The 23,110-nt window shown below is 44.5% G+C and overlaps 1 protein-coding gene across 9 annotated transcripts in view; it reads left to right on the top strand.

Moving 5' to 3' along the window:
* DLG5 (discs large MAGUK scaffold protein 5) overlaps positions 1 to 23,110 on the top strand; it is a 1,559,980-nt gene that overhangs the window by 729,404 nt on the left and 807,466 nt on the right. For all 9 annotated transcript variants that reach the window (XM_069610999.1, XM_069611004.1, XM_069611003.1 and 6 more), the window contains one exon: positions 9,109 to 9,284. In XM_069610999.1, coding sequence (XP_069467100.1) covers positions 9,109 to 9,284 — 176 coding nt within the window. The remainder of the gene's footprint in view (positions 1 to 9,108; positions 9,285 to 23,110) is intronic.

Below are 23,110 nucleotides of genomic sequence, written 5' to 3'. Positions count from 1 at the left end.
TCCGTTCCTCTTGCAGGAGATTTCCAGTCTGCTAGAGAAAGGTGCTTTAGAGCCATTACGTGTGATTGAGAGGAACAAGGGGTGGCACGCCCCTTACTTTTTGATCCCTAAAAAGGACAGAGGATTGTGTCCCATTTTGGATTTCAGCTACTTGAACAAGTTCCTGGGGAAGGACAAGTTCAAAATGGGTAACCCTTTCTCAGATCCTTCAGACCCTTCAGCTCCAGGATTGAATGGTATCATTGGACCTTCAGGATGCTTACTTTCATGTGCCTATTCATCACAATCACAGGAAGTACCTGAGGTTCGTCGTTTAGTGGTTCTCATTTTGAGTTTCGAGCTCTGACGTTCGGGCTCACCTCCGATGCAAACATTTTCACCAAGCTGATGGTGGTAGTGGCAGCGAGTCTTAGGAGGGGTGGCTTCAAGTCTACCCCTACCTGGACAATTGGCCGATCAGGGCCCATTCTGCCGAACAAGCCCTGGAACAGCTCAGCATTACTTGCCACTCTCTCCCCAGACTAGGCTTCTCCTTCAACTTCAAGAAGTCCCACATGGTACCCTCTGGGAGGCTCCAAATCATCTGAGCTTTCCTGGATGCTTCCTTTGGGAAAGCCTTGCCACCCGAGGTGAGGGCTCAGCACGTTCAGCAGATGGTCATCAAATTCCAGAATTCCCAGTGTCTTCCGGCCTTCGATTTTCAGAGGTTGCTCAGCCTCATTGCATCCTGCATTTTTCTGGTGCCAGAGGCTTGTCTGAGAATGAGATCCTTCCAGTGGGCCCTCAGGTGCCAGTGGTCTCAATTTTCGGGCAAGATTCAAGACATCCTTCAGTTTCCGATCAGAGTTGCAAAGGATCTCTTTTTTTTGCAGCCATGGCCGGAGAGAACGTTAATTGCGGGTGCCTCACTCATGGGTTGGGGAGCTCACGCCAATGATCTGGCCGAAGAAGCAGTCTTCATCGGAGACCAAACTACACATCAACCTTTTGGAGCTGGGGGCAATCACACTAGTGCTGAAGGCCTTTCTGCCTTCTGTACAGGGAAAGAATGTCCTGATAATGACGGACAGCACAGTGGCCATGTACGACCTTAACAAGAGAGGTGGTGTAGGGTCACTATCAGTGTGCAGAGAGGCAATGCAGCTCTGGTTCTGGGCACCTCAAAAAGGAATAGGCCTATTAGTAGCTCACCTAGCTGGAGAGGAGAACACAGTGGCAGACGCTTTAAGCAGGCAGAGCACAGTCTCTCATGAGTGGAAACTAGCTCAGGAAGTCTTTCAAGAGATCTTCACCCTTTGGGGAACCCCTCAAGTAGATCAGCTTGCATCTAGTGTCAAAAGGAATTGCGAACTGTTCTGCTCCAGGGAATTCCCTCAGAGGGGAGCTCTAGGGGATGCGTTTGTAGTGGACTGGGGGTTTCCACTCCTGTATGCGTTGCCTCCAGTCCGTCATTCTACATGTCATCAGGAGGTTGAGGAAGTTCGGGAAATCCATGATCCTGTTTGCTCTGGATTGGGCCAGGAGGACGTGGTACCCATGACCTTCTGGACATGTACATCTGCTCTCCAATGTCTTCCACAAAGAGAGGACCTACTCTCGCAAGAGGAGGTTGTTTTTCCATCCAAAGGTCAGGACTCTCAACCTCCAAGCTTGGTTTCTGATAGGTTGCGATATAAAGATTGGGACCTCCCGGAAGACAGTGATGGAAGTTTTGCCCTCGACCAGAGGGCCAGCAACAAAATTGGTGTATCGCTGCCGTTGGAATAGGTTCTTCAGCTGGTGCAGGGATAAGAATGTGGACCCTTTTCTGTGGGACTAACCTATGGTGTTATCTTTCTTGCTACATCTAGCCAATCTTGGGCTCCAAGTTGGTATTGTGAAGGGATACTTGGAGGCGCTATCCATCTTTAAGCACATGCCTGAGCAGGCATCTTATTTCAAAATACTTATTGTGGTGCAAATCCTGAAAGGGATCAATAATGTGTTCCCTCCCGTTCCTTTTGTGGTTCCCGTTTGGGATTTAAATCTGATTCTGAAGTATGTTGTGTGCTCCTTTCGAGCCTCTTCATTCTTGTCCTTTAAGGATGCTAACATTTAAGACAGTTTTCTTAACGGCCATAACACCTGCACACAGTTAGCGAACTGCAGACTTTGTTGTGCAAACAGCCGTTTACAACATGCTTGAAGGACAAAGTCATTGCGAGAGCCCAACCCACTTTTCTTCCAAAGGTGGTTTCAGAATTTCACCTTTCTCAGAAAATTGGCCTTCTAACATTTTGGACTCCGCCTCATCCTCGTAAGGAAGAGGAGAAACTTCATCAACTTTACCCCAAATGGGATTTAAGCTTTTACATCTCTCTTATGGCAAAGGTGAGGCAAGACGACCAGCTGTTTTTGGGGTTCACTGGACACAAATTGGGTCTTGCAGTGACAAAACAAACTTTATCCCGTTGGATAATTCTGTGCATCGAGTGCTAGAACTTGGCTGGGAAGGATGTTCTTGTAGGCTTGCGAGCGCATTTGACGAGAGGTGTGGTCACTTCATCAGCCTTGCAGAGAGGGGTGCTGGTACACGATATGCCACAGCCAATTGGTCCTCTTTACATACTTTTACAAGACATTACTGTCTGGACTCTGCGTCGGGACAGGAAGCAGGATTCTGGAAAGCTGTTCTTCACAGCATTAATGACAAATCATAAAATTCTCACTCCAATACAACACTGCTTTGGGCGTGTATCATAAAATGAGGAATATGCGGCAGGACACAATCCATTGGAAGAATAAATTACTTGGCCCTGTTCTTTCGATTGGATGCGCCTCCCACGAATTCCTCCTCGCCCCGGATGGAGGCCGTTGAGGGACATTGAGTCGACAACGCACAGAGCCCTCTACCAAAACAAAATTCTGAAGCAATCAGCTGACGCTAGATGGAGATATCATAAGATGATGAATACATGGGAGGGAACATCCAGTCGAAAGATCATTACCAGGGGTAAGTTATTTGTTCTTCTGAAGCGTGATTAATTTTAAGGCAAACCCTGTTACTAGATGCAATTTTTAAGTAGGCACGCAGATTCTACGTTCTCCATATAGTAATGTGTAAACATTTATGGCTTTAAGGGCAGGTGGCTCCGTAACAGAGTATCTCACCACTTCAAAGATTTTATCTTACAATTCGCAATGGTCCTTCATCCATGACTATGCTGGTTGGGGTAAAATGTTGGCTGCCCCTGAAGTAGAGGGGTTTTACCTGGCCTGATTATCTGAATCAGGGCGGACAATGCATTCAGTGGTTTGTTGGCTTAAACTGCTAACAGGTGCCCTTCATTGGTTGCAAGTTTGACCATGGGAGGGCGTAAGAGCAGTAAACTGGCATTAATTCAAGTTTAAGAACAAAGTCATTTGTCACAATAACATTAGTACATTTTAATTATCTACAAGCTATGAGGCTGTGTCTCAGTCTACAGAGACCACATGAGGATGGTTGGTGTGAGACATGAACATATAAGATACTATCTGCTCTTATTTCACATGCATTGCTTTGTTAGACTATAATTTGATTGACTACCATTTGGTCAACTCGGTCTGGTCAGCCCAATTTCAACCTTTTTTATATTTCCATTTTCCACTTCCTATCCCAAACCTCACTCCATCCCCCACCATCTTTCTCCCCTACACACGTGCATATTTGTATTACCGTGAACAAATTGAGCCATCCAAATTGTTGACTTACTAAACACGGTCTGTAAAACAATGGCATTCCCACATGCATTCTGTAAAACTGTAAATATTAGTATACAGAGTTGCTGGCAATTGAAAGCTTTAACTCGACTCATGAAGACATACCTTTTGACCTTTTCTGAAGTCGAAAACAACTTTGATCCTGGCGTGTCTGCTACTAATTTTTCACGGTTTGACTCCATTCAGCTTTATACTTTATCGAGCAGAATCCTGGAAGCCGTTGCACCTATGTTTGAACGAGCAGGGTACACTTCAGTGATCAAGTTCTATTGGCAGAAAGACCTTACATGCTCAGCGGCAGTGCAGAGCCCCTTGCGTGACTGCAGTTAAAATACTATGCAAAGGGCATTTTAAAGCGGCCGCCATCCCATGCAACCTCTCGCCCAACGGAAGGTATTAGTAGAGGCCCAAAAAAGTGCATGCCACTTAACATGTATACTTTGTTGTTTATACTAGATTGGTACAGAAAGGAAGTATGGGTAATACATTTTTGCAACATGAATCTGCAATAGAATCATTTTTTTCATATGATGTGTCTAGTGGTTCAGTGTTTTTTTGTATAGTTTAACATATGAATGATCCCATCTCCGGGCTGAAGCACCATAATGCACCTTCTAGAAGTCTAGATCGTTTATTCTGTTCTGGCAATTCAGTTTGGTTGTTTACAGGGAAACTATGAAGGCGAGCAGATCAGTGTGTTTTAGAAAGAATTTAAGGGCTCCACTTGTCTTCTACAACATTTCACTCATCTTGAAATTAATATTTGTATTTTTTGGCTTGATGAGCTAGTAGACTGAAGCAGGAGCATGAGATCTAAATGCTCTGTGGGAAACCCATTTCTTCTTGAACTGTTGTCCTGGGGAAGAGGATCCATTCTGAGCCTCAGCTTTTATTGTGCTTCTTGCAGGACTATTATGGGAAAGGTGGTTTCTAAGAAGAACATAGACTTTTATTGACAATTACAGTGAGACCCACTCTCTGCAGCCCTTGTGCAGAAGGAAAGAAAATAACCTTGAAGGGGGGTAGTGAGAGGACTGGAAGTTCAAAACATGAGAAAATGCAAAAAGAAGTTTCAATCCTCTCCATACTTGCCAGCAAGGTCAAGTAGCTTGCAACTGGTACTTAAATCTCCTTGTCCATGAGTCAGCTAGTAGATATTGACAGCCCTGAACAGGTGTATGACCGCACCATAAACATACCAATGTATTCTGCATAGAGATTGCATTCTGCTTAATTTTTTTCTCCCTGAAATGCTGTTTTAAAGGGTTCCCTTTCGAGAATTACATTTTTCATCCTATGTTTAGAGCTTAACATCAAACATTTCATCCCTCGTTTCTGTACCCAACTCTCTGACACAGAAAATGAATGCTATGCTTTTCAGGTTTTAGTGCCAATACAATGAAGTTCCTGTTGGCCAGATGGAATTACATTTCATGGCGATTGAGATCACTTAGTTTGTACCTACTTGCACCACGAAAAGTATTTTTCCCATTAACAGTGGGATATTACATTAAGAAGCTCTTGCAGCTTATGTTATGCATTAGATATCACTTTTGCTGCCTTTGATGCACCACCTTACAACAGTGAGGAAGGAAATAGCATTGAGCATCATCTATACATTTAGATTTGTTCACCAAAAGTTGGATTTCACTTCAATCTTTAGGGGTCCACGTTTGTGCATTAAAGCAGCGAGATTCTTTTGGTATCATCTGAACATTTTTCTTTTTTTTTAAATATTTTTATTTTATTTTGAAATCAAACACTACAACTCTTTCAAAACATAGAAAGCATCATAGTCCAGCACATTTTCATTAGAACTCCCCAACTCCCCTCCCCCCTCCACGCCCCCCTTTAAACCTTTAAACTAGAGCTGGTTCTCACATGTCATTTACGGGAGCATCATTGGGTAGCACAGTACTTAGGATGAACATTTAGAGTTGCTCACTTAAGATTGGATTTCAGTGCCTTAGGGAGCAGTCCATGTGTGTACACTTTTGCATGGACAGTAACTTTTAGTGCCTTATTTGAAGGTAAATCTTTATGAACCTAACAGTGCATTTCAAGACCAAATGCAAGCGTCTGCTATAGGAACACCTAATTTAGGGAATTTCACATCTTGTCAAGTGTACATTACCAATATCCCAGAATGGTTTCAATATTTCATCATTCTTTCTGAATCAAACTCTGTTTTTCTACTTACAAAACACCTGTTCACTTAAATGATGATTTTATTGTAATAGTAACTGTTTCATGGTTCGCAGAAATTCTTAAAACCTTAAATGCCATTCAAAATACACAAGAAAGAAAGGCATTTACATTAATACACTTAAACTGATGCCTCTATCCACAAAGGGATTTATTACACACTTTGTGATTCAACTGTTATGAGGACAAGTACATAATCTGCAACATACCTATTTCTAAACCAAATGCTGAGTCTCCATTATAAATTCAGCCCGGGTAAACCTTCACAAACTAATCTAGATAGCATCACAGTCTAAAAGGTTACACTACAGAACATAACGCAACGTAACAATTGACATACTACTAGTTTGACAGTGTGCAACTTCACAGAACATGGGTTTCCGCAAGATCATATTTATATCGGTCCTTTGCACAGTTAGGAAAATCTGTGCTGGCCGTTAAACAGCCAAAGCATGCAAGAGCTGGTAGTTGCAACAGCAAACAAGGTGCCAATTTACATATTCTAACTTTCTTCTCTGGCAGATGGGGGGAAGTTCACCTCCAGACAGTTAAGTGACTATTCCTAATTAAAACAGCCTTCCCTTAGGAGCCTATCATAATGCAACATCCATTACAGAAACGCACACTTAATAAGATGTTAGATTTTGAACTACATTACTACCTATAGTTATACGTGCCGTAAGGTTCTAGATTTGACTGCTACCCAATTGCTGTATGACTCGCCATAATCCTATTGCTCTGCCTACACTTTCAACAGTGTTTCATGTATTTTCCACTCACCATAATCTTATACAAATGGCTAATTTGTATGCATACCCAATAAACTGGGTAAATGTTTAGAGCATTTGTTTCTTTTACCCAAGATAGTGCATGCTATGGTTACAGTACTGCCTATCTTTCTTCTTGCCATAACCTGAAAGGGAAATGTGCTATTTAAATGTTTTCTTTTTGCATACACCAGTACTGCTGTACTCTATGGTAGCCATTGTAATACCACAGTGGACAGAATGTGTAACCTTGTTGTTTAAGGCCCAGGTAGAGGTACGAAATGTCCATATATGACAACTCTTTGTGGCCTCTGGCTGAGCCCAAGTAGTCTATCTGGTTTGCTTGGAACTGGTTTGGGATACACCTCACAAACCTGGGTGATGTACCAGAGATGGGTAGCTATGTTTGAAAAGCCCCTCAGTGTTTAATGTTACAGGTCCCCTGATTTATGTACGTCAGATGGTGATTTGTAGCCATTCATAAGGCCGACCACTGGAACTATGGAACCCAAGCATGAGAGGCTGCAGAAATGGGAAGAATCTGTTGCTGTTACAATTGCTGCTAAAGCCAACTCTTGGAAGGCAAAGCTCTGCTCTCCATTGGTCAGGAAAGGTCATCACTTTGTCTAACTCACTTGAATCGATGTGAAGAACTTGTTCACAATCCTGCAATTAGTTGGATGCATCCATGAACCTACTGGAAGCCATGGACCAGTAGCTCAACTACAGCCTCTGGAGTTGGACTTATGTGTGCGCTCTGGATATCTTGCAGCTCTCCATTCTACATAACTTGCCAGACATGCTCATCAAGGGATTCAGACTTGACAGTGCTGCTGCTCTCCATCAGATAGAGGGGCCCTGCTGGAGCTGAAGTCCTATGTCATCCTTGTTTGCTGACCCGGTCCTGAACCCAAAGACATCTTTGCCTGTTAGACCATTGAAGTCATTCTTTGCTGTGGTTGCTGCCGTAGAGGTCCTTTGTCTTCAGAAACCTAGTATCTAGCCCGGTGGGCCAAGCTACTTGAGGTCGCAATCTGAGACAGAACCTATCTGTCAGAAGGAGCTCCTACACCCCCTGGACTGTCAAGACACAGCAACCATTGTGAGAACAGTCGTCCTCAATGGCTATGACTTGCCTGAGGTTTTTCTTCTTGATTGAGGTTCACGATGTTGGTCTGTATACCTTTTTTATTTTTTCCTTTTTTTTTAACTCCCAATATCATTTGACTCCAATACGCAATAAAATCATACTTTTGCCAGTGCAGTGGGTGAGAGACTACTTTCTGGCGGTCGCTCCTGACATCCAGGATTGGTAGCTGCCATTTTTCGCAACAGGAAACCATTGGGTATGATCTTGTGAATTGCTACATTCGAACCACTCTTGACTATTGAATTGAACCCCATTTTATCCTAGAAGAACAACGTTGGTAATTGTTTTAAGCATTGTTCCTAGGATGTAGTTGGACTGCTTAAGATTTTCAAAGTGTTGGTGAACCTTATGATCTTATAAGGTTGATGATATTGTATACTCAAACATCTCTTATTCCGCCACTCTATCTTGTAACAGTGTATCACTTAATTGCATTTTTTATCTTAAGTGTGATAGGTGTCTCAATTGGACACCAATGTTATGAATGTGTACATGTGTATAGTTTTACTTGTGTAGTAGTCTAGCATAATAATGTTAATTAGTATATTGTTTATGCTTACCTGCATAAATAATCTAGTGCTTGAAAAACCCTCCTGTATTGTAACTGTGCTTTAAAGAAAGCACCCAGTCATCTAAGTCTTAACCTTGCTGCTCAGTATTAAATTTTGCAGGTCCACTAAGGTCTGCTTCCCCGAACCAGCAATGGTTCTGAAAAACCCTCCTAACATAAACACAATATGAAGATAGGGTCTTGCGGAAACTCCATGAACACTCCTATAGTACAAAGAATGTTAACCACTGTAACCAGTGAAACACTGGACCAACTAGCGCAGAGGTGCATAATGATGGTTCCGACCAGTCATAGGACTGCTCATATGATTAATCATCTTTGAGACAAATTGGTAATTTTTCTAAAATTTCCAATTCAAACCACTACATGGTGGTCTGTGATCTAGGTGATTAATTCCAATCGGAGACTAGCTGCAAAAATATTAAAGGTAAGTAATGTTTCCCTTTGGGCAGACTGATATCGAAAACTATTGTATATTGCTGAACCTTTACCTTTGGGTTGGTCTCCAAGTAAACACAATGTATTCCAGTCATATGGCCTTGCAATTCCTTTGATAATTAAGAATTGGGGCATAGAAATGTTGGATTCATCAAGAAGATGCTAGATTATTCATGTATTTGAGTTATTTGCATACTAAATGAAATCTTATTTTCAACTTTTTTATTGCTTGTTAGAGTTAATGATTGGTTGTTGAAGATAAACGATGTGGATCTCACAAATAAGGATAAGAAACAAGTTATTAAAGCAGTACTGAATGGTGGAGGAGTTATAAACATGGTGGTGCGGAGAAGGAAATCTTTAGGTGGAAAATTGATAACCCCGCTGCATATAAATCTTACTGGCTACAAAGGTAATGAAATGATAGTTAACTTTTCCCTACTTTGTCTTATCAATGATATCGTATATTATGACATTTTGTTAATTGCTTTGAGTTATGTTCTTATGTTTAACTGTAGCTGCATCCTCCTATGTCGAGCCTTGACACTTCTATAATAATCTGCTGTAGGACTTCTGAAATCAAGGCAGGATTTATGGAATGCCTGTATCGTTGGTGCGTTTCATATAATTATTTTTCATCTGAGTTTTGCCTAATGAGCTCTACCGAGGCCAAATCTATTGAATTCCTATCTACATAACTGTGCTCTTTTGAATTTTTCTTGTGTCAGGAGAACCTTTGAACAAAAAGTTATTTCTTTTCAGCTACACATTGGGCCTCATTACGAGTCTGGCTGTAACCCTGCCAGTGCTTCTGGGGGTTGCCATCAGACTCATAACATTTTACCGGCACCTAGCTTCCCGGTGCCACCGGGACATCAAAAGTCCCAGCGGACCTGGAAGCTGGCTGCCGGAAAATGTTAGTCCCCATTCTGGTTCACGGAAGCATTGGTACTGTTACTAACAGTGCTGATGCTTCCGTGATGAGTCTTCCTACTGTGGCGCAATGGCCCAACAGGCAAACTCGTAGTCTGGCGGATCAGAAACGAGTGTGCCAGTGAGCTTACCGGCACCCTTGTTTCTGGACCGCCACACTCTTAATGAGGCCCATTTTCTCAAAAGTGCACAGCATTTTATCATTTTTCTTTTCCTGTGTTCATAGTATTCTCGGAACTGAGACTATTGTTGCATTTTTTAAATAATTTAATAAATTATTTTCACTAACCTAACCTATGCTGTCCTATAGTGGTTTATTTTCTTATCAGGGATACCTGATTGCTAGATCCAGGACTTTTTTTTTTCTCTCCAAAGTAAGCTATTAATGTCTGTTAATACAATTGATACTACATTGGTTTTAAATGCCCAGTCACACGTTTTTATCTTGATCATGTCGACTCAGCCTTTATTGTTCCAATTTCAATAAAGTAGGAATGGAGTGTGTTTTTAATTTCTTTTTAACTTTTCAAAACAGTATTTTAAGTGCAGTTATTATGATTATTTTGTGTAGTTTATTCAGGGGGGCTGTAGGGGTTACAGTTACAGCCACCATGTGCACAGTAGGCCAGGAGATAGTGTAAGGAAGACTGGTCGTGGGGGAGCCTGGTACCCAGTGAGAGACTGCGGGAACCAAGACAACTAGTCGGCGCGACAGAGAATGCAGAGGAGAAAAGGAGGCTCCTGAGCTGCTTCTGGAACTTCAGGTTATTCTGCTCAAGTCTGAGAGGGGCAGGGAGGCCGTTACAAAGGGAGGCACCCGCAGAAGAGAGAGATCTAACCCAGCTCTCTGGCTGGAAAAGCGTTTGACTCTCAGAGAGTTTTTAGCTGAAGGAAGGTATTCCGGAAGAGAGTTTGATGTAGTGCGGGCCCCGTCCCCAGAAAGACTTGTGGACAATGCAGAGGGTCTTGAACTTGATCCTTGCAGCCACCGGGAGTCAGTGGAGAGATTTCAGGGCTGGAAAGATGCGGTCCCTGGGCTTGAGGCCAAGGATAGGTCTTGCCGTCCGGTTCTGGATTATTTGCCGGGGCCAGGAGTTAGAGGCAGGCAGATTGAGAAACATACATTGATTAAGGACAACCAACATTGGCTGTTTTCAAGTGCAGGTATGCATTACGGCCAGCTCTGCTTGGGATGTGACCATGATGGGTGAAGTGCTAGAGTGAGGGCAGAGAAAGGGAGGGACAGAGGCAGGTCAGAGGTGAGGGAAACATGTTCGCTATAAGGCAGTTGAGCGGTATGTTAAGAGGATAACATCGGAGGCAAAGAGGCTTTAGTTTGGTTTAAAAAAAATCTGTGTGGACTGTTTCTGGGATGTCTGGGGTAGAGAATTCCATGCAAGTGAAGCAAGAAGAAAGAAACGGTAGAAGCGAGAGAAAGCACAGGGAGCGCGAGGAGCCACACAGGTAGTCAAGGCAGAGCAGAGATTACAAGAAGGCTTAGTGAGACTGGCATGGTATCAAGAGAGACTCAAAAGCATTCATTTTAAAACCTTCCTGGTTTGGTGGAATGCCTGACTGGTCCTAGCTCTAAAGGGATGGTTCCATGAACTGATTTTTTCTAATAGCTGTTGTTGTCTAATAGTCCAACATAAAAGTCTGTCTGTGTCTAAACATATGCTTGCCCTCACGTTGTACAAAAATATGATAGGACGTCTTTTTAAAAAGAAAAAGTGGTTAAACAAAAATGGCAAAAAACAGAGTTGGCTTTGGGTGGTCTTCTCACCGGGTCAATTTCCATGCAGCAGGGACTTGGACTAGCTGTTCTAACAGGGCTGCTCCCATTGGTGGCAGTACCTGACTGATTTGCATATAGCTGGACCCTGTTTGTAATGGTACTGATGGGCTAAAAAACAGTGGTATGGAATGTTGCCCAGAGCTATGCCAGTGGTTCAGATTAATTAAGAACCTTTCACTCATCACTAGTTTGGTTTCAATTTGGTCATTGTCACAAAGATGATTCCTCAATAGGCATCTCAGGGTTCCCTTCCCCAAGCTCAGGCCTCTTCCAGCTTTCAAAACAAAACACCATATATCAGTTCCTTTTTGCTTTCACAGGGTGCCCTTCTTTCTAGTGCTTAGGCCCCTCTAGTGCCAAACACAAATTCAGATGGTCGGGATATGCCTTTTACTTTGCGTAAAGTCTTACACTTTATTCTCTCATGCTGTAGAATCTGAGGCTTTCAAAAACTCCAGGATCTTTGCTTTTCCTCAGCGCAGCCACTATGACCCTTTTTCCCCCCCTCTCGGGTTGTTGCTTCTTACACTTTTTTTTAATCTTCCGATGTTTCCTGCACCTTTTCCATGAATTCATTTCCTGTGCACACTTGCACTGTCTTTTAATCCTCAGCCTGGTCGTGCCTCTTGCCTGCTTCTCCTCGGCCCTGTTTTGCATCGTCAGCCTCTTGCATGCTTCTCCTTGGGCTTCTGGCCCCTTTTGCACTTTCATTTGGTTTCGTGCCTCTTGCACCTTTTCCGTGGGCTTCTTGCCCCTTTTTACACTTATCAGTTCAATGTCTGACTTTATTGGCCTTATTACTTCACACATGCGCGTCTCTCCAGTTTCGTGCTGCCACTTTTACTTTCACATCGTTGAAGTCTTACCTTTAACTTCACTTGACTACTTTGACAAACACGGTCCACTTTGTAATGCGCTCTTCACAACTCGGCTCTTCAATGCTTTCAAACTCGCTGGGTAGACTTCTGCGCTTTGGCTTCTCAGCGGTTCTTCGTTCTGCGGTCAGGGTCTCACCGCCTGCCTCTCAGACACTCCTGGGCTGTCTCACCAGTCCAGGGGAATGGACACATGCATCCTGCCTTGCCTGCAGCGGTGCAGATGTGATGGTATATTCCTTTCATTCTGCCAGGCTCTTCATGGAACACATCAGGGAATTGCTCTAGCAGTTCAAGGAAATCTGTTGTTGGTTCTTAGTGATGTGAGAGGGAATTGGAGTGTTCACCTCTTCCGGTATTAGGCCAGAGAACATGGTGGCATTGGATTCAGAGGTGGTCTCTTTCCATTCTTTTAGGAAGTTGATCTGGTAAATTTGCCTCGGTTGGTGACTGTCTGGTTGTGCGATCTTATAATTAGAGGGTCCTTTCTTGTCCAATACCTCCCATATCCCATGCCATTTAGAAATAAGCTTATTATCTCAGGTAGAGAGAAGCACAAGGACTTTTTGCCCGATGGAAAAAGACCTAAGCAACGACTTCTTAACGTAGAATGCTTTCTGTTGGCTTTGGGCCTTACCAAGATGATCTTGAACCAGAGATTGTATGGTTGCCATATGTCCTTTTAACCATGAGGCTGTCTGGGACAATGGAATTGGAGCTTCTTCCCTTTCCTCCTATGACTCTCGAAGCATACCTAAAACATCCCTGGGATTTCATCCATACCAGAGTTCGAAGGTTGAGAAACCAGTGGAGGCTTGCAGTGTTTTTCTCATGGCAAACGGAGCCCACGGAATCATCTATGGAAATGTCCCATAAAGGATGAGGGAGAGTAGGTTGGATAGTCCTGGGATTGGGGAAATACAATGTCTCGCCTAATCGCTTGTGACCCGCCACTCAGGTGATCCTCCCTCGCTTCAGCATCGGGATCTAAAAGCAATGGCCTTTTCCTGGCCACCTGAATGGAAGATCCTGAGGGTGTGGGTGGGAGAATACCGTTGGGTTTCTCACAGCTTGCAGAGTTGGATAGATGAGGATGGATACAGTGGTGCCTTACCGTGGATAGATTTATGAACCAGGAGCGGACACTTAAATCTGGCCCTGTTTTGCATTGTCAGCCATCCAGTCTGGTGACTGTATGAGGAAGATAGGTGTGAAGTGAGGGAGTTCAAAGAAAGTCCTAGTAGTGAAGTTAATGATGTTGTCGAGAAGACAGAAAGCATAGTTGCGGATACCAAAGAGGATGCTGACAATGTAGTCCAGTTTAGAGAAGGCCAGAGTGGTTAATAGATTCTTGGCAGTTTTGAATAGAAGCAGGTGCCTGATTTTCCTAATATTTAAGAGGTTAAGGTGAGCTGCTGCTCCAGTTTTGGAGATGAAATTAGAGGTGGTGTGGGTGTTAAGGATTTCAATCGGGCAATACACCCTGGTCTCAACCTAGACACAACCTAGAAATACTTATTTCAGTATTCTGAGTGATATACCACTCATATCACACCCTTCTCAAAATACCCCGCAGGTCACAATGGACCAGGAATCAGGCTGGTTGGTAAAGGTAATATTTATTATTTATTTAAAATTCAAATCAAACACATGTTTTAATATATGGGGCAGCAATCCCCAATGTGGTGACAATACAATTGAGAAAGTAAGTAAGGCAGTTAAATTCACTTATAGCAATACAGAAGATAAAACACAAGGAAAAGAACAGTTTTAGCTTGTTGAAAGATGGCGCTGAAGTTAAGATTCCCCCTGCAAATTTCTCAACTCACAAAGAAGCAATTCTACATAGATGTAAGTAAGCAGCAGGTATTCAGGAATATAGAAAGTATACAGGGTTTGAATACAATCTTCCCTCCCCAAAAAAGAGAGAGAAACGTTTTGGACATTTTACACTTTTTAAAATGACATTTGAAAATGGCTGTGTAAAACAATAAAGTGTGCAAAAATCCTTAAATTGATATCAATTACTATGGGAGCAACACTGTTAAGATCCTAACAAACATAAGCTACAAGATGAGCAACAGTACACACTTTGAATCAGATTGGCAGTTTGGAAATTCTTTGAACGGGAAAACACGCGTGTAAAACTTTTGCAAAATTGCGAATTCCCGCCTAAATGTAATTATGCGATTTTTAAGTAAAACATGTCAAATATACGGTGTCTGGGTAGGTGTGTAGCTAAGGGTCTTAGATTTAAGTCAGAGTTGAAATTAAGTCTCTAGCTATACATTTGAGGAAGTTATGCAAGTTTGAATGAGAGGCGTTTTTAGAAAAATAGAGCAGAGAAAAGCAGAAAATCGTGTTTTAAAATGACAGGTTGATTTGATTAATGGCTAAGAAAAAGAGAATGCCACCCGTGAATCTCCAGTTACTTGGCTACCGTAACTCTTCACGTGGTGGATACCCCGTTTTCTTTATGGGAATTACTTTATTTAATCCAAATCGCTAATGGCTTATGGTCTAGTGCAACATAAATGAGAGAAAATCAGCGCTAACACTAAGAATTACAAAATAGGGTTGCAAGAATGGTTCTGACAAGATTATAGTTCTTAAGTTAAAGATGGGATAGGTTATGGATTGGGATAGGACAAGGAAATGTATGCTATGGTTCACTATGATTCTATTCATAATTACAGTCCACTTTAATTTAGGATTTGGACTGTCACGGTTCTGGTCATCAGGGTCGGGTCTACAGACAGCAGGGCACTTCTGGCGGGATTGGTCAGCTGGGTGTTTCTGGTCAATTGAACTAGTACCTCAGACTGGGTTGGATTAGATTGGCCCTTCTGGTCGCTTGACACTGTAGATCAGTAGGATGGTGAGTTTCAGCAGGCAAACATGAATGGGAGCAAGCCAGACAGGATCAGAATTATTTCCCTTAGGTTTTGGGATGGTTTCAGGATTTGGGCCTAGCTGAAGAAGAGTTCAGCAATGCTGAGGCCTGGGCTTGGTAAAGTAATCTGGAATCGGGAACAAGATGAAGAATTCAGGAACATACCGTCACGCGGGAATCAGGATGGAGTCAGGAATCGGTGTGTTTGTGTTTTGTGAGGTTTCCTTATTTATCATGCCAAATTACATCAGTCGGTTTATGGTAAGGGCAGATTTACAACCCACACCCACAAGGACATGATAGGTCAAAGGCACAGTTCCTGCCTTGCTTTTTGCCGGTTGGATGACAGGAAGGGTTGTCATATTTTATGATGTGACTTGGGATACTCCCACAGCTATTTGGACCAAAATTCAACTTCCCCCCCAAATAGATATTTATATACTTATGCCCTCTAATGAAATCGGACACATACATTACATATTTTATGGGTTATATTTCCATCCAACTCCCACGTCGTTGAGATCTGGTCTTGGCTTTTCTATTGAATTTTACTCCTAAAGATTTGGCCTAACAATTCCTAATTCGGTGCATATCTGGGCAATCACCCCTAGAACATGGGTACACAATATTAGATTTGAGGCATTAACAGTATCTGCGCAATTCGTTTTTTTGCATAACTTTTGTTCCTCAGGCGGAAGTTTTCAACTGGCTAGCTTAAGTTCAGATTCATAGGTATGGATTTTTCACTCGTTTACTTATTTTGGCTGCCAAGTTAAATTAATGAAGTTCTTAACCAACGTGAGCATTTTAAATCCGAAAATCACAGGTCAGTTTTTTATCTTCCTTCACAAGTGTGATGAAATGGTCAGTCCTTTGAAGTTCAATGAGAAGGCTACTCCCAAAGAATGGAACATTCTGCCCCTCCTCTGTAGGGATGAGTGTTCAAGCCTGCCATTGTATTTGTCTGAGCCACAGACAAATGTCTAATGAGTTCTTTGTTCTGAGTATGCAAAGCCTCCCCACAGCAGTCAAGCCTCCCTGCCAGCAGTGGAGTGTCACCCTGAAGTATGAACCTTTCCCAGGCTGGGGACTGTCAAGCAGAATTGTTAATTAACTCCAAGCTGTGTTACTTTAAGTTTTACCTACATCTTTCATTAAAACATATAAATTGAACACAGTTTGTAGGTGGATCTTTACATTAGCAATCCTTTGACATTTCTTAAAGAATTAAACCTTTCAACAAAAACATGCTTTTAAAACAGGCGATTTCGCACTTTCTTCAGGGAAAAACACATTGATCCGAGTTCTTTTAAATCCTATTTTCTTATGCAGTACATACAGTTTATTCATCATTCCTTCTTTCCTTGAGTGCTGGGATTGTTGCAGTCTGGATACATGTATCCAGCCTTTGTTTAAAGTTTCTGTCTGCACAGCTGATTTTGTTACATGTTGCAATTTTAGCCACATTTGTCCTCTGGAAAAGAAAACAAATCTTCCTCGACTGCCTTTTCCTTAGGTACATTTCAGAACTGCTGTCAGGCAATGAGGCCTGGTTCCTCTGGCCACAATGGATAATCCTGGCATTTCAGTACCCTTTTTAATCTCAATGCTTCAATGGACATAAATGGATCTAGCGCCAAAAACAGCACTTCTGAAGGTTTGCAAAGCTTACATTTTAAAAGGCATTTTTGGTTTTCAGCACAATTCTGCTGTTTTGCTCCATGTTGAAGGTGGCAAAGCCCACTGGTATGCTCCTGCAGTGAGAGCTCTGTTTTGTACCCCCTCTGACTGTATGTCGCAGGGTGTGCAGCTTTTTCCTGGTTGTGACCCAAACGCGGTTTTGAAGACTTTGGCGGCACTGGAGTCGGCGCATCCATTTTGGGCAGTTTCTTTCCCCATTTGTAAAGTGATGCAGTGGGGCACATTGGAATGGGTTAAAATATCCCAAATGGGAAGGGTCATAGATGACACTCAGGTTTCTAGCTGAATTAGAGTAGGGGAGAGTGTCAGGTGGTAAATGGAAAGGCAGAGGAAGAGATGAGAGAGCACATTTGCCAGGAAAGAAGAGTACCTCTGTCTTGCTAGAGTTTAACTTCCGAGAGTGCAAAGCCATCTACTATTTAATTTCAGTGAGACAGTTGGAAATTTTGATGGAGAGATGAGAGGCGAGTTCGGGAAAAGAGAAGGTGATTTGGATGTCATCCGCCAAGAGTTGGTACGAGTACCCAAATGAGGAGATTAGTGCTCCAAGAGTAGAGGTGGAGTGGAAAGAGGAGTGGGCTCAACACACAGCGTTGTGGAACTCCAGCAGTTAGAGGAGTGAGTTGAGAGTCGTTGCTGCTCCAGGAGACTGAGAATTGGCGAGGTACAAGGTAGCTTTTTTTTTTTTTTTTAACATCTCTTTATTGGTTTTCAACATTAGTCAACAACTCTCTCCAAAAGAGAACGAAGATCAACCCGTCTTCCCTCCCAACCTCCCCAATCACCCCTCCTCCCCCAAGACTCTTCTGTAGGCCTGTGGCAGTTCATATGCAACAATACACAACTGTCCAACTATATACATTGTGGGAATCCTTCCCTCCACCATTCTTTAGATCAAGTCCAGGATCCTAATATTATGAGGACACCATTGGATCATAAAATCTCTCTGCAAATGCACGAGAATACTCCCCCAGTTTCATCCGAAAGCCTCGTGGTCACCTTGTAGTTTATACGTTACCCATTCTACCGCCACCAGGCCCCATACCTTTATCAGCCAATCGTGCATCGTCGGTGGTTGAGGGTGCCTCCAGTGTTGGGCTATAGTGAGCCAAGCTGCAATGACCAGGGTCATGACCCCCCTCTGTCGGTTTCTCGTGTGAACCTTTTGCTTCAGGTCCCACATGCCCAGGAGCCACGTCCGTAGCTTTAGGCCCTCTGCCCCCGTTACCATAGCCTTGACTTGTTCTATTACATAGTGCCAAAATGGTTCAATCTTCGGGCAACTCCACCACATGTGAAGCCAGGTGCCCTCCCCCGAGCATCCACGCAACATAGCCCGCTGAGTTTGGGAAACATAGCGTGAAGTTTCGTTGGCACATAGTGCCATTGCAATATTACTTTCTGCCACATTTCCCTTAGTTGAATGGATCGGGCTAGTTTCGGAAGCTTCTTCCACAGGTCACGCCATTGGGCCCTGGTTCTAGGTTCCCCAAGAGTCTCTTCGCACTTCTTCATGTAGTGCCAGGTAACTTCCCCCCCCCTGGGAGTTTAGCAGGGCATAGCGATTGGTGATCAGCTTCCGTGTTCCTTGGTCGGTTGTTAAAAAGTGTACATATCTTTAACGATGATACACCCTACTTCCCTAAAGCTAGTGAAAGCCTGCTTCTGCATACCAGGGGGGAACCCCGGGTTGTCAAACAATGGTGTGAAAGGGGACAGTATTGAAGTGAGGATTCTACTTGAAATTGCCCCATCCCAAGCCTCCAGGCCTGCTCCCATTACTTCACTGATGATTGTGTTCGGGTGTCTGTTACCTATGAACCCACAACAAGTTGGACAAAGGACCTCCTGCCACTGCGATGTCCCGGCATACCCACGGGTTCTGTGGGGACTGATCCACCCACTGCCTAATAACCCTCAATTGCGCCGCTTCATAATACTTTTTGAAATGTGGGAATGCCAGGCATCCGTCTTCTCTGCGGGCCGTGAGATTCGTCATTGCTACCCGAGGCTTCTTGTCCTGCCAGACATATGCCATCACCATCTTGTTCAGTGCTTTGAGGAAAGCTCCTGGCATACGTATTGGGAGCGTCTGGAAATAATAAAGCAGTTTTGGAAGGACTGCCATCTTCACCTCCTGCCTGCCCCACCAGGAGACGTTGAGCGGGTTCCACTTATTTAGGACCTGCTTCAAGCGGCATAGCAATGGGGGGAAATTAGCCCCATAAAGCTTCTTGATCGATGGTGTCAACCGGACTCCCAGGTAGGTAATGTCTTGGCAAGCTATCTTCAGCTTGGTTGTTTGTACCAGATTGTCCACAATGCGTGGGTCCTCAGTCAGATTCCGAATTTCCGATTTGCTCCTGTTAATCTTCAGGCCCGAGGCCTCCCCAAACTTATCGAATACCAGAAGGAGGGCTGGGAGGGACATTTCTGGCGCTGTCAGGGCCAGGAGCATATAGTCTGCGAATGCCATAACCTTGTGCTCCTCCCATCAACACTCCGCGTATCTGCTGGGATTCCCTTATTTTAATCAACATGGGTTCTAGAAACAAGGCGTACAGGAGCAGGGAGAGATGGCACCCCTGCTTCGTCCCTCTGGACAAGGAGATTTGCGATGCGACGGGCATTTATAATTTGCCTCCACCATTGTCATATAGTGCCGTCCGAATCCCATAAGTTGCATTGTGGGGAAGAGCTGTGACCACTCAACCCTATCCAATTCTTTTTCGGCATCGATTGAGACTAGTATCGTCGGGGTCTTGGTGTGCTCAACCCTCTCTATGATATGGGACACTCTACGGGTGTTGTCAGACGTTTGTCTCCCTGGTACGAAACCTGATTGGTCTACGCCCACCAGGGAGGGCAGGAGTCCAGCCAATCTGTCCGCCAGGATCTTGGTATAAAGCTTTGCATCAATGTTCATCAAAGCTATAGGCCTATATGATCCCGGAAGTGCTGGGTCTTTACCTGGTTTTAGAAACACCACTACTTTTGCTTTGTTCATCGACCTGGTTGCAACTCCCGTCTCCCTGAAGCTATTGAATAGCTCTGCCAATTTGGGAGCCAGGACATCCCGAAACTAAAAGGCGTCCGTGTAGCCGTCTGGTCCCGGCGCCTTCCCTTTTGGCAGTTTCCTTATTGCTTGCTCGACCTCTTCCACTTGTATCTCTCTGTCCAAGAGGTCTGTCCGCTTCAGAGATCCTGGGAAGGGGGGCTCCATCACGGAACTGCACCTGTGTTGACTCCTGAGGTCCTTCTGACCTATATAGGGCTTGATAATAGCCAGCCATTATTTCTCCCATTTTTTTTTTTTCATCTGTCAAGTGCATCTGTCCATTTTCATCCATCAAGTGCGTGACAGCCATTCTGCGTGTTTTATCCTTCAGTTGTCTGGATAGCGGTTTGTCTGCTTTATTGGCACTAATGTAGTACCTCTGCTTTGCCCTGAGGAGCGCCAGCTCGGCTTTCCTGTTCTTCAGCAGTGCATGCTGCTTGTGGAGCAGTTTCAGGGATGTCTTTAGTTTCCTCGTTGGCTGGGCTATCAACTTTTTTGTGTGACTCGACTCTTCAATTCAATGTCCTCTTTGTATTTTAGCCGCTGCCTGTCTTGAAATGCTTTCAGCGCCATCATCTCTCCCCTTAATACGGCTTTAAAGGCGTCCCATACAGTAGCGCTAGTGGACTCGCCTATGTCGTTCCCCGTGAAGTACAGGGCTATTTGCTCCCTGATCGTTCCCACCACAACGTGGTCTTGTAACAAGTCATTTGGGAATCTCCATGACCACATTCTCCCTTTTGTGCTAGCAATTGAGAGCGTTGCTATCAGTGGAGCGTGGTCCGACAGCGCAATGGGGCCCACATTAATGTCTTATATTTTCCCCACCAACCCCATGGACAGCCAAACATAGTCAATTCGAGATTGTGAATTGTGGACATGGGAATAATGTGTAAATCCGTGGGCGTCGCCTCTCTTGAATCGCCAGACATCGTGCAGCGCCAGCGCATCCACCATCGATTTCAGGGCTGTGGATGGGGAATGCATGTTTGATCTCACCCCTGGGCTCCGATCCTTCACCGGATTCCAGGCCAGATTCAGGTCCCCACCCAATATGATCTCCCCTGGCGCAAAGGTCTCCAGCTTTGCCAAGGTTTCTTTCAAAAAGCTGTCTTGCCCTGAATTTGGCACGTAGACAGATGCAAGGGTGAGATTTGCTCCCTCGATCACTACATTCAAAAAGAAACCTCCCCTCCTTTTCGCCAGCCAGGCCTTCACCTTAGCTCCTAGACCATCTTGGTTTTGAGAACCCCTGCTCTTTTTTTCTTCTGCATTTGCTTGGTACACTTGAGAGGCACCACTAATTCTAATTTTGGCTTTGTCTCTTTTACGAACATGGGTTTCTTGATACATTAAAATCCTTTCACCCTCTCTCCAGGCTTGCCTCTCCAGTTTTTTCCGCTTAATCGGCGTGTTCATACCCCGCACATTGTGCGAGAGGATCCTGATCCCCCTTACTCTGCCTCTATCCATGTGTAGGCCTCTCTTGTAATTATAGTCCTGCAGAACTTGAACTGCCCCCCAAAAAGAGATCCCATCATCAGTCCCCCCCCCCCCATCCACCCTCCCACCCATCCCACCTGACTAGGGCCTGGTTACTAATAGCATCAGAGCGTGCTGCCCCTTGCTCCATGCCCCTATCACTTTTCAGGTAACTTGTGCAGGGAGTCCTAAACCCCGCTACTGGCTTCTCCATATACCATGATTTCGCCCTATCCGGGCTGCGTTAGTTATTGTGATCCGGTCGTCATCCTATGCTCCTCTGTACTCACATTCCTGAGGTTCCTCCTTTCCCCTCCCTGCGCACAGTCTGAGGCATAGGCTAGGAGGTCGCATGAGAGTCCATCCCTGTGTTCCTTGTCTCCTCTGTCCTCTATGCTTCTCGACAGTCCGCCATCCGTCCAACTTTCTAGGGCCCTGAGGGGTTCTCCCTCACACGTTTCGGGTCGTCTCTGCGCTCCTGTGAAATGCCCAGTAACAGCTCCCCCTTCTCACATGTCACATTTCTTCACTGAGCCCCCTCCCACATGAAGAGCAGTCCAAAAGGGAAGGTCCACTTATAGTCAATCTGTTTATCCTTGAGATGTTGGACCACCGGCCCCATCTGTCTTCTCTTCAGAAGAGTCACTTGTGCGAGATCCTGATGCAGTTAGACCTCGTGGCCGTTGGCCGCGACTCGGGCAGAGAGACATGCTTTTCTCATAATCTGTTCTCTTTTAATGAAGCTCGTCATAGCAACCAAGACATCCCTGGGTATAGCTCCTGGTTCTGGCAGTCGCTTCGGGCCCACCCTGTGTATTCGATCTATTCCTATATGGGGATCGGGGTCCTCGCCCAGGGCGTCTGCTAATAGCTGAGAAACAGTCGCCCTCTCCAACAGACTCCGGCAGATTTTTAATACGTATATTTGAGCGTCGGGACCTGTTCTCTAGATCTTCACATTGGAGCTCGATATTGTGCGCCGCTCTCGCCAGCTGCTCCAAGGCCTTGTCTGATTTCTTTGCTTCATCTTCCATTCGCTGGACCGTTCTTTCAAGGGCATGCATTCTCTCCTCCACCTTGGCCAAATCTGTATGCACCTCCTGCAATGACTGTCGCATATCCTCCCTTAGGGTGTGAAACTGCTCCTGCACCGACGCCAAGACTGGTCCTGCAGGTCTTTGAAGCAGGATTGCATGTCCTTCTTAGTGAGGATCTCATCCCCCATTTTCTGTCCCTCGCGGCCCGATGTGTCCTCGGGCTCTCTATTCATTGGGCTTGCAGTCCCCTCACTCCAAAGCTGCCTCAGACTCTCTTATGCTGTCTCCCTGGTGTGGTGGGAATGCGATTGCTGTGCGGGTCTTGGTCTTGTCTTGGACATTGGCGCTCAAATCCTCCTCTGCATCTGGCGTGGCTTATTTATGGTAGCACCCAAGGGTGTAAATGGTCACCAATGGGGAGTCACCCCCCCAGACTTTCGCTGAGTCCCACTAGTGGTGTGTTG

This window comes from Ambystoma mexicanum, chromosome 8, assembly GCF_040938575.1.
Source record: "Ambystoma mexicanum isolate Mex_15411 chromosome 8, UKY_AmexF1_1, whole genome shotgun sequence".
In the NCBI taxonomy this organism is placed as follows: Eukaryota; Metazoa; Chordata; class Amphibia; order Caudata; family Ambystomatidae; genus Ambystoma; species Ambystoma mexicanum.
Note: the sequence above shows the minus strand (reverse complement) of the source record. Positions and strands in the feature narration are given on the sequence as shown.